The following is a 15,030-nucleotide window of genomic DNA, read 5'->3' on the forward strand; positions in this document are numbered from 1 at the left end:
CATCTGGCTTGCAGAGTTTCTGCTGAAAGATCAGCTGTTAACCTTATGGGGATTCCCTTGTATGTTATTTGTTGTTTTTCCCTTGCTGCTTTTTTTTTTTTTTTGCAGTACGTGGGCCTCTCCTGTTGCGGAGCACAGGCTCCGGACACGCAGGCTTAGCAGCCATGGCTCACAGGCCTAGCCGCTCCACGGCATGTGGGATCTTCCCGGACCGGGGCACGAACCCGTGTCCCCTGCATTGGCAGGCAGACTCTCAACCACTGCGCCACCAAGGAAGCCCTCCCTTGCTGCTTTTAATATTTTTTCTTTGTATTTAATTTTTGACAGTTTGATTAATATGTGTCTTGGCGTGTTTCTCCTTGGATTTATCCTTTATGGGACTCTCTGTGCTTCCTGGACTTGATTGACTATTTCCTTTTCCGTATTAGGGAAGTCTTCAACTATAATCTCTTCAGATATTTTCTCCCTTTCTTTTTCTCTTCTTCTTCTGGGACCCCTATAATTCGAATGTTGATGCGTTTAATGTTGTCCCAGAGGTCTCTAAGGCTGTCCTCAATTCTTCTCATTCTTTTTTCTTTATTCTGCTCTGCAGTAGTTATTTCCACTGTTTTATCTTCCAGGTCACTTATCTGTTCTTCTACCTCAGTTATTCTGCTATTGATTCCTTGTAGAGAAGTTTTTATTGCATTTATTGTGTTGTTCATCATTGTTTGTTTGCTCTTTAGTTCTTCTAGCTCTTTGTGAAACGATCCTTGTATTTGTCCATTGTATTTTCAAGATTTTGGATCATCTTTATCTGAATTCTTTTTCAGGTAGACTGCCTGTTTCCTCTTCATTTGTTTGGTCTGGTACGTTTTTACCTTGCTCCTTCATCTGCTGTGTGTTTCTCTGTCTTCTCATTTTGCTTAACTTACTGTGTTTGGGGTCTCCTTTTTGCAGCCTGCAGGTTCATAGTTCCTGTTGTTTTTGGTGTCTGCCCCTAGTGGCTAAGGTTGGTTCAGTGGGTTGTGTAGGCTTCCTGGTGGATGGGAGTAGTGCCTGTCTTCTGGTGGATGAGGCTGGATCTTGTCTTTCTGGTGGGCAGGACCACATCCGGTGGTGTGTTTTGGGGTGTTTGTGACCTTATTATGATTTTTGGTAGCCTCTCTGCTAATGGGTGAGGTTGTGTTCCTGTCTTGCTAGTTGTTTGGCATAAGGTGTCCAGTACTGTAGATTGCTGGTTGTTCAGTGGAGCTGGGTCTTAGTGTTGAGATGGAGATCTCTGGGAGAGCTCTCGCCGTTTGATATTATGTGGAGCTGGGAGGTCTCTGGTGGACCAATGTCCTGAACTCGGCTCTCCCACCTCAGAGGCACAGGCCTGACATCCGGCTGGAGCACCAAGACCCTCTCAGCCACATGGCCAGGTACGTGGGGAGTTTCTTGCCTTTTGGGATGTCTGAGGTCTTCTGCCAGCGTTCAGTAGGTGTTCTATAGGAGTTGTTCCACGTGTAGATGTATTTCTGATGTATTTGTGGGGAGGAAGGTGATCTCCACGTCTCACTCCTCCACCATATTGAAGGTCTCTGCCTTGTTCTTTTTATTCTCCTAATCTTACTAATGCCTTTCCTTTAAAGTTGCTTCCATTATCAGTGCTTCCAACTTCTTGTTTTATGTGCTTTAAAATGATTAAATATGGATATCTGGTGCCTGTCTTGTTACTTATATAATTACTTCAGTGGTATTGAATTTTGAAACTCTTTAAATTGTTTCTTGATATGTTCAGAAGCTGATGGAAGTATATATTTGTAAGATCATCTTAGATAGAGAGCGCCGAATCCGAACCACTAGACCACCAGGGAGAGATCATCTTAGAAATAAAAGTAAAATATATGTGAATGTTTCTGAGGACACCTTAAAAAGATGTACTTAACCATCAGCTTATAAAAATATCAATTTAATACCCAATTTTAAGAATTATACTTGTTATGTAAGTTATATGTATACTATGTATATATATTACTATATAGTATATGCAGTAAAATATTTTACTTGCAATATGTAGTAAAGCATTTCTAATGTTTCTGCCAGAAAAGGCGAATTCCTTGCTTTCTTTTATCTCTTCATTGTAGTCTGCTTAGTTTCTTTCACTGCTTGCCAGCACTGAATTATGAGAACTGATGGATGGTGCCATTTATGAGATCATGTGTTGGTTATTAAACCTTAGAGTCCTCTTCATGTTCCCTGCTGTAGTCCTAAAAGAAGGCATGTGATTGTGTTTTTCACTCCATAACCTCTTTTGCTTTCGTTAGTGTATTTTCCTTTATTCTGGTTCTTTAGTTTTAAATTTTATTGTATATTATCAGTAATGCTAATTTTAATTAGAGTATCCTCCAATATTTTAAAGTTTTTTTGTGGATGAAGAAAATATTCTAAATGCCTTGTGCTTTATATGGTATATTGTTTCACTCATTAGTAAACTGATTTTTGGAATGTTAAGCTGAAAAGAATGACTAAATCCTAAGGATGTTTCAGCTTTTGAGCAAATTGAAAGTTTTTTTAAAAAAGGAAGTGAGATCAGTCTGCAAATAAGGCAAAGCTTTACAGAGGTTCTTCAGGCAAGAAAGGAGTTTGAGGCACAATCATTATCCCTAGTTTTGTGTTCACTTTCACTTTTCCCAGAAGTCCTTTGCTTTTCTTTGTTAGGTGTGGAGGGTGCAGCTTTCCAGAGCAGACTTCCTCATGACCGGATGACTTCTCAAGAAGCAGCCTGTTTTCCAGATATCATCAGTGGACCACAGCAAACCCAGAAGGTTTTTCTGTTCATTAGAAACCGCACAGTAAGTTTCCAATCAGCTTTTTTCCACCTGAATTGTAAAAGGTACATATTACTTTTATATAGAATATGGGGGGAAAAATAGAGAGGAAAGAATTTTTAAGTTATCTGTAATACTGTTCCGAGATAACCACTGTTAAAAATTAGGCGTTTTTTCCTCCAGGTATTTTTTTAAAGGTACATTTAATTTTTGTTTTTACAAAATTGAGATCCTACTTCCATGCATTCTTGGGATCCTTTTCTTTCCTCATAACCTCATAAACACACAATAAGAATCTTTACACACTTTTTTTTTTTAATAATACATTAAAAATAATCACTTTGTCTTTCCTTCCCAGGGTAAGAGAAACCCTTATTCTGTTCTTCTCATCTGGTTGATCTTCCTCCTCTGGCTAAATGATTGATTTTTAATGTCGGCAAAATATTTTTTTATCTGACAGTTGGGTCATACTTTAACTGTTGGGCATTTAAATGTCCATTTTTGCTTATTATAATGAAGCTCTGAACAGCTTTATACATTCTTGACTCTTATCTCTGGTTATTTCCTTAGGATAGCGTTCTAGAAGGAAAACTACCTGGTCAAAAAGTATGAATGCTTTTAAAGATTTGATACATGTTGTCAGATTGCCTCCCAGAGAGGCTGACCCAGTTGACACCCTCGTTACCCTGCCCTGTTTTTGTGATTAAAACGATGATAATCTGTGCTGCTGTAGTAGACCAAAATTATTTCATTTATTTTCCATTTCTTTGATTACTTAGACTGATTGCTTTTTTTTTTTTTTTTTTTTTTTGCGGTACGCGGGCCTTTTACTGCTGTGGCCTCTCCCATTGCGGAGCACAGGCTCCAGACGCGCAGGCTCAGTGGCCATGGCTCACGGGCCCAGCCGCTCTGCGGCATGTGGGATCCTCCTGCACCGGGGCATGAACCCGTGTTGCCTGCATCGGCAGGCGGACTCAACCACTGCGCCACCAGGGAAGCCCCAGACTGATTGCTCTTTCACATTTATTAGTCATTTGTATTTCTTCTGTGAATTTTTCTTTAATGTCCTTTATTCATCAGAAATTCTTTATATACTATTCAGAACATATTCATTGTACTCTGGAGTGATACAAAGTAGAAGAAATTCATGTTGTAATTTCAGTTATTTTGGATATAGCTCAGAGATGTCTTTTTAGCCACCACTAACGTCTTTATTTTGACCATTACATTGCAAAACTACTGCTAAATTTGGATTGTTAAATGCTATTCATCTAGAGTGATTGGTAGGTTTTTGTAGTACAGAATAAAGGTTCTTTTTTGTGAAGGAAAATAGGGTGATTTTTTTAAAGTGAATGGAAAATTCTTAATGTGCATTTCTGAGGCTGATTTGTCTTATAATTGAATCAGCTTCTTTGTGTAACATGTCAACATTTGTTCTAAGTGGATTTCAGACAAAATTGTCATTTTTTTGTTTCATCCTGAGGGGAGTTTTTACTTGAATTTGAGTGGTGGATTTATAGGGATCTCTGTTTTCTTTGATTCATTACCTGTGACCAGAAATCCAGATTTGGGGAAGGACTAGCCCAGGTTAGAGTTGTGGTCTCTGGCTAAAGAACGGAACTTAAGTCATTCTTTCCTGTAAGAATTGTGTCAGTTCTCTCGTGTTAAACTGCATCTTTTGCTTCCAGATTTTAAAACCACAACTTTAGGATTATTCAACTAGAACCTATGACCTGACCTTTATATTATAAGATGGAAGGAGGAAGAAGGCTTGTGTTGAGGGGTGATGGACTTGGGCCCACTGTGTGCTTGAGGAATGCCATTTTCCTTTGACAGTGGCCACAGAGAAAAGCAGAGGGTCCATATGGATTTGGTCATATCTCTGTAATTGAATTTATTTGCACTTTTTTTTTTTTTCTTTTGCTGTACGCGGGCCTCTCACTGTTGTGGCCTCTCAGTTGCGGAGCGCAGGTTCCAGACGCGCAGGCTCAGTGGCCATGGCTCACGGGCCTAGCCGCTCTGCAGCATGTGGGATCTTCCCATACCGGGGCACAAACCCATGTCCCCTGCATCGGCAGGAGGACTCTCAACCACTGCGCCACTAGGGAAGCCCTGAATTTATTTACACTTTAGTTCTTTCTTTGAAACTTGTTTATGGAGCAGTCTTTATTAACTTTTAGCTAAGATGTAAATATGATGGTATTCAGCTGGTCTTACATTTTGCAGATATATATTCAGTTTGAAAAGAATAAATTGATTGTAAATAAATTGATTGTACCATAATATTTTTTATTCCTCATCTTACTGCTTCTTCAGCAGTATTCAAAATAATTGACTCCTCCTTTCTTAAATACACAGCTCCCTTAGCTTAACACATTATTCTAGTTTTTCTCCTGCCTCCCTGGTTGTCTTCTCTGAATGCTTTATAGCCTTATCCTTAACAACAGGCCACTATGTGAACTGGTTAGAGTTCCTTAAGGTCCTCTCCTCTCTCCCCTGTTCTTTCCCACTAGGAGCCCTGTTCTACACACTTGGCTTCAGTTATCACCCATAAGCAAGTGGCTCTAAACCTTAACTCTCCTCTGAACCCCAGCTATGTATCTAGATGCCAGTCTTTCACCTCCTCTTGTTGTCTTGAAACTTAACTCATTATCTCTTATTTCGGTGTCCCTCATTCAGTGAATGGCATACCAACTCATTTAGTTGTGCAAGCCCAAAACTGAGGAGTTATCCTTTGCACACACACCTCCCCACATATCTGATTGATCATTTGATTTTGTATCTACTCAGGATCTCTGGAGTTATCTAACTCAGGTTTAAATTCTTGTTGCTCCCCAGCTGTATGATCTTGGCAACTTACTAGGCAGGCTAAATTATCTCCTAGCTTCTTTAATAATTCACTCATTTGACATAGTTTTGTGTTTCATTAGTTTCTTTGTCAGGAATATAACCCTTACTGTTTCACTGAAAGGAAAACCTATATTTGAGGCCTTAAAGTTAAAAAGATATTTTAAAGTGATCAAATGGTATATGTCTATTTGATTGTAATACAATTTCTATCATTTAAATACAGTTGCAGTTGTGGTTAGATAATCCAAAGATTCAGCTGACCTTTGAGGCTACTCTCCAACAATTAGAAGCACCTTACAACAGTAAGTAGTGTTTTCAGTAGGACTGGTTTTGAACTGGATTTGAAAATGGATACTTCCTTCCAGAAGCTCATGGTTCCTTGATAATGAATTTGATAATGAATTTTCATCTTCTTGTGCTATGCAAAAATGAGCCTTGCAGCAAAACTATTTTGTGTGTTTGTAATTGTTTTTCTGATTTTTTAATTGTGTTGACGGGTGAGTGAGTTCAGAGATTGCTAATAATTTCTCCAGACCTATGTTCCAGCTTTAATCCACATAGTACTTTGCTGGCATTCAGCCTGTCTATCTGGCTTTCTCATTTCCCAGTTGCCACCAGCAGTCTTGTAAAGTTTTTGCCAAAGGAAATGAGCATAATACTACTTTTAAAAGGGTTGGTTTTGTCCTTCATTTCATCTGTAATGGGATGTCATTTTTAAAAATTCGAAATTATGTGATATGCATTTTGGACTACCACACAGATTAATAGTTCTAAGAATCACTTTTCTAAAGGAATCACATGACTTGAAGCTGATAGAAAAGATGAATAGAATGACTTCATGATGGAGAAATAGAAGAAGAGTTAAGAGTTTTCCATTTAAAGTGCTAAAAAGATAAACATGTTTTTAAATTCATTTTTCTGTAGGTGATACCGTGCTTGTCCACCGAGTTCACAGTTATTTAGAGCGTCATGGTCTTATCAACTTCGGCATCTATAAGAGGATAAAGCCCCTCCCAAGTAAGGACCTGGCCAATGAATTTTATGGTTTTAAATTAGGTTCCAGCAGGCTTTTTAGCATTTTATTTTGATTTCTAAATCCATATTTAGAACCAAAATATTCCCAAGTTTATCTTCTTATAAGTCAAATTTAAAGTAAAATCTCTTTGTAAATGTGAATTTCCTATAATTTCTGGTTTGATAAATACTTGATAAAAGATACTGAATTTCCAATTTAAGAAAAAACAAAGTAAAATTTATTAAAAATGAAAAAAATCAGTTATAAAGTAGGAAGTTTGTTTTCTCTCATTAACCAGTTCTTTAATGCAATGCTAAAGGTTGCATTTTTATTTTTTAAATGCTTTTTACCCCTTTAATGGTGTCTGGATAATGTCTGCCAGGAATCAGAAGATAGGGATATTTTGAGAATTAATACATCTATCTATTTGTTTATTTTATATTTATGCTTTAATAATTTTTCATAAAAGGAAACTAAAGACTGCAGAAGTAGAGCTTAAAGAAAATAGCTTTAAGAATCGATTGGTTGACTGCTCAAATTGTCCTAAGTATAATTGTGAGGTAAATGTGGGAGATTATTCATAATAAATTAACCGAGGGTCACAGACGCTGAAGCACATGGCAGAGGTAATGAAAAAGTAAATCTTAAGATAAAGGATTTCATTTATGAATTTTCAACATTGAATTAAAGTTTATAAGTTTCAGATATTTGCTAATTTGTATTCATATAGTTTTCATAATTTGAAAATAACTCTGAATTGTTACTTTGTGAGACGTCATAACATGTTAAGAACCTAGAAATTTTCTTGATAAAAAAAATAACAAATAAAAACTCTTAAACCTACAACAAAGTATTTTAATTTTTGTTCATTTTTTAATTTTAGCTAAAAAGACAGGAAAGGTAATCATTATAGGCTCTGGGGTCTCGGGCTTGGCAGCAGCTCGTCAGTTACAAAGTTTTGGAATGGATGTCACACTTCTGGAAGCCAGGGTAAGAATTTTATTTTGGGTTTAGAAGCCCAGCTTAATGGAAATATGGTAAAGAAATTATCTGTTGCAAATTAAGGAATCTTACAAATTGAACTAAACCAAACTGATTTAAATAATACTCAAAGTATTTTGACAGTGTTAACTACATTGGATAAAGCATTTTTGACAGTAAAACTTTGCAAAGTGCTCAGTGAGTATTTAGAGTTTATAAATAATCCATATAGCCCTTTGATGTATATTTTCAGGTCATTGTTTCTTGCAGCTAACTTTCAATTTGGGGGCTTTCTCGGGCATACCCTTTACAGGATGCAGTTATATTTAGTGGTGGGACAGAGTGAATTGTATTCTGTTTGATTGTAAACGGAAAGGAGTTGCTTCTCAGACAGCAGCCATCTTTTACAGCCTGGTGAAGCCAAGATATTGGCTCCTTATCATTAGTCCTAGAGAGAGAAATGGAAACTGAAAGAGGATGGGGATGATGGCACAGAATGGAAAAAAAGAACATCCCATTAGGATGTTATTATTCAAATCATTTTCATGAGTAATTTTTGAGATTTAATTATTTTTCAGTGGCTTAAAGACCTCCCTTGACTCCTACCATTTAAAGAAACAAAAACCAAACAACAACAAAACACTTCTCACATAACCTAAACAATCTAAAATTTTATAAAAGCTTTCAAAATGTTTTGAAATTGCTTTTTACAAATTCCTAATTTTTTAAAATGTTCTTTACAAATAGAGTATGGAGAGATCAAAATTAAATAATTCCTGATACAGTCTTACTTTAATATTTTATTCATTAATTCAGAAAACATTTGTGTGCCCTCTGTCTCCTGTGTACAAAGAATATAGCAAGGAATAATGGGATCATTATGATTCCTACCCATGTGTGCAGGTTTTTGTTTTGCTTTTTTTCATTTGTTTGTTTGGAGTTTACAGAGTACTCTCATGTAATCCATGACTGAAGTATCACTGCAGCTCAGTAAGATTTCCCCATACTTGAAAATCTACAGTCAGCAAAGATAACACTTGGGCCTGTGTAGAAATGAGAGGTATTGTCAACAGTTCATGCTCAGTAGACACTCTGCCCTTGGGCATGGGGCTGCACTGGAGAGGCATTTGTCAGATAGATATCAAATCATTCACAGCTGACTTTGACACTGTGGGGCAAGAGTCAGAACATGAAGGTAGGAAAATGGCCTTTAGTGTTGAAATTTGTGAACAAATATTTTCTATGTGAGTGGCCCTTGCTCAGCCTGTACAACTGGTGTTAGAGACATTAGGGTAGGTGGCTAATAGTACCAGTAACTAAGTATGTCTTTTGGGTGTCAAATTGTTTCCTACCTCACATCACTTAATTCTGTTCCTTTTATATGTCATTCATTACCTACCACTCTCTCAAATAGTTAAAGTTCATTTGCTCTTTGTGCTCACATTGTACTCCATGTAAACTCTAACTACACCTTTCTTTTTAAGTTATCAAAGAGCCCTGAGATGGTACCTTGCCAGGTTATTATGGTTAAACTAGAATTTATGACTTTAGCCATTTAATTTCTGAAAAACAGGATCGTGTGGGTGGACGAGTTGCTACATTTCGCAAAGGAAACTACGTAGCTGATCTTGGAGCCATGGTAGTAACAGGTCTTGGTAAGTAGTTCTTAGTTTTGTACTGTAATACAAGGTCTGAGACTCATAAAATTGTTTAATCTTACATATATATATATATGTATGTATGTATGTATGTATGTATTTTTTTTTTTTTTTTTGGCTGCGTTGGGTCTTTGTTGCTGCGCGCGGGCTTTCTGTAGTTGCTGCGAGCAGGGTCTACTCTTTGCTGCGGTGCGCTTGCTTCTCATTGCAGTGGCATCTCTTGCTGTGGAGCACGGGCTCTAGGTGCACCAGCTTCGGTAGTTGAGGCACACGGGCTCTAGAGCGCAGTCTCAATAGTGTGGCGCATGGGCTTAGTTTCTTCTTGGCATGTGGGATCTTCCCGGACCAGGGGTCAAACCCTTGTTGCCTGCATTGGCCGGCAGATTCTTAACCACTGCGCCACCAGGGAAGTCCCTGTTTAATCTTATATTTTAAAGCCATAGATACAATTTTAAAATATATTGGTTAGGATACTGTTCTCAGTATTAGTGAGAGGTAAATTGACAAATAGTCTTCCTGAAAAGATACATCAATATGAGCATAATTTAAAATGTACATAGATTTTAACCTAGCGGATCCAGTTCTAGGAAATTATCCTAAGAAAATAGACAACTGGACGGTGACGTAGCAGATGTTAGAAACCACAGATTAGAAGATTAAATTATTATACAATGAGAACTATGCAGCCACTAAAAATTATGTAGCTGCATATTAACATGAAATTATGTCCACATTTGTTGCAAAGTTGGAAAAAGATCACAGAACAGTGCATGTGTTATGATCCTTTTGTATGTATATGTCTGTAATTTTATGCACATAAAATCTAGAAGGGTCTGTAATGTTAACCAATTTTTGGTAATAGGTAATGTTTTGCTTTCTTCTTTATGCTTAACTTAAATATTTATTTTACTTTGGGCATTTTGTTGATATGTAATTCATGTACCCTAAGCTTTGATATTTTAAATTTTGAGTAAAAATATTTTTGCATTGAGGTTTTTGTTCTCTTTTCATAGGTATGTTGAATTTAATTGTTGGAGTTTTTTCTAGGAGGGAATCCCATGGCTGTGGTTAGCAAGCAAGTAAATATGGAACTGGCCAAGATCAAGCAAAAATGCCCACTTTATGAAGCTAATGGACAAGCTGTAAGTTGACAACAAACTACTTTTCACAATTTCTTTGGTTCAGTGGAAAACAATTTTGGGGAAATATGTGAGTGAATATACACACATATAAATATGAACTGAGAGTAGAAATGATGTGACATTATTGTGATTGTTTCTTAACTCTGAGCTGTATAGGAAGGGGTTATACATGCCTGTTTAGGCATTTATCTTTAAATACTTAATGAAGATTAGGCTAGCTAGGCTGTTAAGTTTTTTAGTTTTTGGTGGGCTAATAGCGAAATGGTGGTACTAACCTGATGCTTAGGTAGGTTAAAGTGTTTGTTGATCAGAGGCATAGGAGCTTCCTATGGTTGGTATGATAGTAGCATGGAAGTGATATTCAGTATGGGAGAGTGAGAGTGTTTTAACAGCTGTATTATAAGTTATGTAAGTCAGTCCTAATTTTTAGGGGTCTGTGAAACTCAAAAGTTTGTATTCAGCAGAATTTTTGCCAACTCCCCTGTTAGGAGTGAGGGAGTCTACAATTCTCAGGCTATAAACACGCTATCATCTTTATATTTGAAGGAAGGGAAAGCTTGCTATGTATATGGCAGTTTAGCCTACTGTTATTAAAAGTGGTTAGATTCCAACTCTAGAATTTTGTGTGATAGGTCCCATGGGACATCCTCACCTTTTCCTGTCTACCTTTAGGATATGCAGTTTATATCAGAGAAGTACAGACTTCTGGGAAATGTTTTGGTTCCCATCCCCACCATTCTGGATCCATATTTACTCCCAGGGCTTTTTTGGGGGTGAGGGGAAAGGGCGGGCAGCCTTCTGGCAAAATAAACAAAGTAGAAAGGAAAAGGATGAAGTAGAGGTTAATTCAACAATTCTATAAACTTCTATTTACCCTGCAAAGACCTGTAAAAAATAAAGAGATAAGACAGTGTCCCTGCCATGTAAGACCCCATAGTCTGGTGGTACTTGTACACAAATAATTATCTTTTCCCACCTTTTTATTATAGAAATTTTCAAACATATACAAAAGTAGAAAGAGTGCTATAATGGACTCCCATTTTTCCAGTCTTGTTGAGAGCAGGGGAAGTGACATGACCAGATAGGTGTTTTAGGTAGATAGACAGTAATTTAGAGAATTGAATTGAGGAAGCAGGGTCTCTGAAGTAGATACTACATTAGTCCTCAAGAAGTAATGGAATCCAAACCAAAGATTATCACTGATCTTTGAGACACTATCTTTTTCTTTAGACTTTCCTGAATGTAGAGCCTGTTCATTTAGTCTTTCTAACAGTAAAAAGTGAGGGGTTTTTTCCTAGTAGAGATATCCAAAGAAATTGTCTGCTTTCTTGGTATTAGATAAGCTGTAAAACATTTTTTAAAACACTTGTTTCCAAATAACATACCAATATTTGCTGAAGTGTGGCCTATAGCCAGCTGCCAATCCATGAACTGTTGGTTACTAGTATGGGATGAGATATATCTTGTGCCAGAATGTAAATAAACCACACCATTTAACCATGATGTTTGTTCAGAGGATGACTTTTTTTTTTTTTGGTAGCAAGACTTTGTCAACGAAAGAAGTGGTGGTGCGTTTAGTTTATGTTCTGGCATAAGCTCCGTATCTCACCAGGACCAGCCCTTTGAGTAGCATTTTGGTACACAGTTGTTAAGCTGGTGTGTGGTTTTCGGCATTTTGTTGTCATTCAACTCTGATCTTTATAGTATTTTTCTAGGTTTGTTTGTTTGTATTTGGTGAAGCAGCCAAATGGTAAGGAGGATTCTTTAAGCATTCTCAAATTTGGGAAAAAATTCTTTGCATCTTTGAGTTCTGCTTGCCTTAAGTTAGTCAATCAAACATAAGAAGACATTAATATTTCTTAATCATTGCTGTTCCCAGTGGTCTAGCTCAGAGTAGGAATGGACAACCGGTGACCAGTAGACTGGCTTTTGGCTTATATGACAAGTACTGAGAGCTTATAGCCTGGTTAATTTATGCTTATAATCACAGATATGTGTCGTGCCTTTAGAAATCTAAGGAATCGCTCAGTCAGTTGCTTCATTCTCCCATTTTGCAGGGGAAGAATCTAAAGCACGTGCATGTTTCCCTGAGGTCATTATAGTCAATAAGTTGTAGAGCCAAGGTCCGTTGTCTGGTGTTGCAGCTTTAATGCCCGCACTTGTTCTGTTCTGCCTAGCTGATAGTTCAGGGAAGGTGGGAGCAGGGGTGAGTGTGCAGTTCTGACTGCCAGTGTGACTGCATCAGCTGAGTCTCCTTCTCAGAGAGCTTTCTTTTAATAGGTATTCTAAGGAGGCCCACCTAGAGTGATGATATTCACTCAGCCATTGATTTTTCTTCAGTGAACTGTTGAACGAAATGAGATGTGTTCCTCCATTCTCTGTGGATAGTCTCAGTGGAAGAGAGGCTGATTGATTTGATGGTTCTGTTGTTAGTACATAGAAATTAATTATTCCATCCTATACAAGGCCAGCAGTTAACTCAGAGTTATTAATATCATTTGTAATTTTGTCTTAAGGACATATCACCATACTCAGCCATTTTGCTGCTATAGAAAAAAAATCATGTAGTAAGTGGTTTTTGTTTTGTTACCTTGTTATTGTTTTAATAACAGTCACAAGAATCCCTGAAAGAGTTTGCCTCTCTCTTCTCTCTGGTCCTGGACTGGCAGCTAGTATGTTGAGCTTGTATGTTTGTTTTTGACAAAGGAAGCTTATTTTATGGCTTTGGTTTACTAGAACAGGGCTTTCTAATCTGGTTCTACTATAGGATATTCTTATAAATAGAAGTATCTTCCAAGCCTATAAAAACAATCAGAGGGCTTCCCTGGTGGCGCAGTGGTTGAGAGTCCGCCTGCTGATGCAGGGGACACGGGTTCATGCCCCGGTCCAGGAAGATCCCACATGCCGCGGAGCGGCTGGGCCCATGAGCCATGGCCGCTGAGCCTGCGCGCCCGGAGCCTGTGCTCCGCAACGGGAGAGGCCACAACAGTGAGAGGCCCACGTACCGCAAAAACAAAACAAAACAAAACAAAACAAATAATCGGAGCTAATAAAGCAGGTGCCCTCGGATTAACTGATGATGGAGTTATCCTCTGAATTATGCAGTTTTAAATAGATATGGGTAAGGTTGGGAAATAGGGTAATTCATATTTCAGGAGCATTTTGGGAGTCACCAGTGAGAGGACTGAAAACATGGATTGGTGGGGGAGACTGGAGAAATGACTGTGAGTGTTTTCTGCATCTCCTATACGGCTAGTAACTTGGGGGCTTTAGATTCTAGTTTTGTGTTTGACTTTTTTTGAGTAATGAAAAGGTATCTGAAGTGAGTGACTGTGTGAGAGAGAGAGACTCTGTGTGTGTGTGTGTGTGTGTGTGTGTGATTATTAAGTGAGATCAAAAGACTCAGTAACTACTTAGAGAAACAGAACCTGATTATGAGGAAGAAAGATAACACTTGAAAGGTAACGCATGCCAGGCTTCTTAGAAATACCATTGATTGGATACACTCAGTACCTATCATAACTTAGCAAGTTTCCACTTTTATTCATAGAGAGTGATGCTTAAGTGGTTATACTTTTGACAGAGGTATCTTGGCCGTTTCAGTTTTCATCTTCCTTTTTGGAAACATCTTTGGTATCTTTAAGGAAGTCTTTCTCTACCCTTTAAAATCATGACTGCCAATCCCTGCTTTTTATAAATATAAAAATCTCATGCCTTCCTTTAATGTTTTTGAAGTTGCAAAATAAGTTTTTTCCCCTCAAATATAGTTATAATACTGACTTTTCTTTTCCAAACTATATTAATTTATTTAACAAGAATTTACTGAGCACCTCTGCTATGTGCTAGAAGTTGCTGGAGTGCACTCCTTAGACATGCCATGTGTGCCTTCTCCACATGGCTTAGTCCCTGCTCTAGGAAAGTCAGTTATTTACATCCCCTGAAAGATTCCTTATGAGGTAAAAGAAGGAGAGGGAGGCAACAGTCTCCATTTATAGAATCACATTGAATTTTATTTGAATTAAGGATATACCTGTTGTCCTTATTCTCCCTTCAGGGTTAATAACAATATCTCATTTCCCTTAGCTATTTGGGAATCTGGGTTAGAAACTCCTCAGATGTAAATTTATTTTTCCACTAATCTTTCGTTTTACCGTAATTGTAGAAGTGCATGGGGATGGGAGAGGTGGAGGTTGACTGTGGCCTTTGTTGGCCAGATTTTGCCATTACAACTTTCTTCAACGTGTAATTCTTCCTGAGGATTTCTCTGGCTAAATCTCAGAACTTTGAGTACCTGGAACCTAGGTACACTTAACTCCATTTTTGCTCTGCTGCTAGAGAACTTATGCAGACTGGAAGTATGGCAGATGGGCAATGTTTTTGAAGACCTACCAAGCTTGTGATGATAGAATGCAACCAGAGGTAGAACTAAGGAGAGCTGTCCTTCCTTTGAGATGATTCCTTACAGAATCAGGGACCGTGTCCAGAAAGTTGTTTGGCTCTCCCAGAATTTATTCTGCATGAGCCAGTCACACAGGCTTCCCCACCCGGACCATGTTCAGGGATGCTCCATATAATCCGTCCTCCATATATGG

At 37.9% G+C, this 15,030-nt stretch overlaps 1 protein-coding gene across 2 annotated transcripts in view; it reads left to right on the forward strand.

Moving 5' to 3' along the window:
- The window catches only part of KDM1A (lysine demethylase 1A), a 64,086-nt gene that overhangs the window by 31,088 nt on the left and 17,968 nt on the right, over positions 1-15,030 (forward strand). For both annotated transcript variants that reach the window (XM_067723493.1, XM_067723504.1), the window contains 6 exons: positions 2,683-2,816; positions 5,866-5,944; positions 6,567-6,659; positions 7,541-7,647; positions 9,212-9,293; positions 10,344-10,438. In XM_067723493.1, coding sequence (XP_067579594.1) covers positions 2,683-2,816; positions 5,866-5,944; positions 6,567-6,659; positions 7,541-7,647; positions 9,212-9,293; positions 10,344-10,438 — 590 coding nt within the window. The remainder of the gene's footprint in view (positions 1-2,682; positions 2,817-5,865; positions 5,945-6,566; positions 6,660-7,540; positions 7,648-9,211; positions 9,294-10,343; positions 10,439-15,030) is intronic.

This window comes from Pseudorca crassidens, chromosome 2 (genome assembly GCF_039906515.1).
Source record: "Pseudorca crassidens isolate mPseCra1 chromosome 2, mPseCra1.hap1, whole genome shotgun sequence".
NCBI lineage: Eukaryota > Metazoa > Chordata > Mammalia > Artiodactyla > Delphinidae > Pseudorca > Pseudorca crassidens.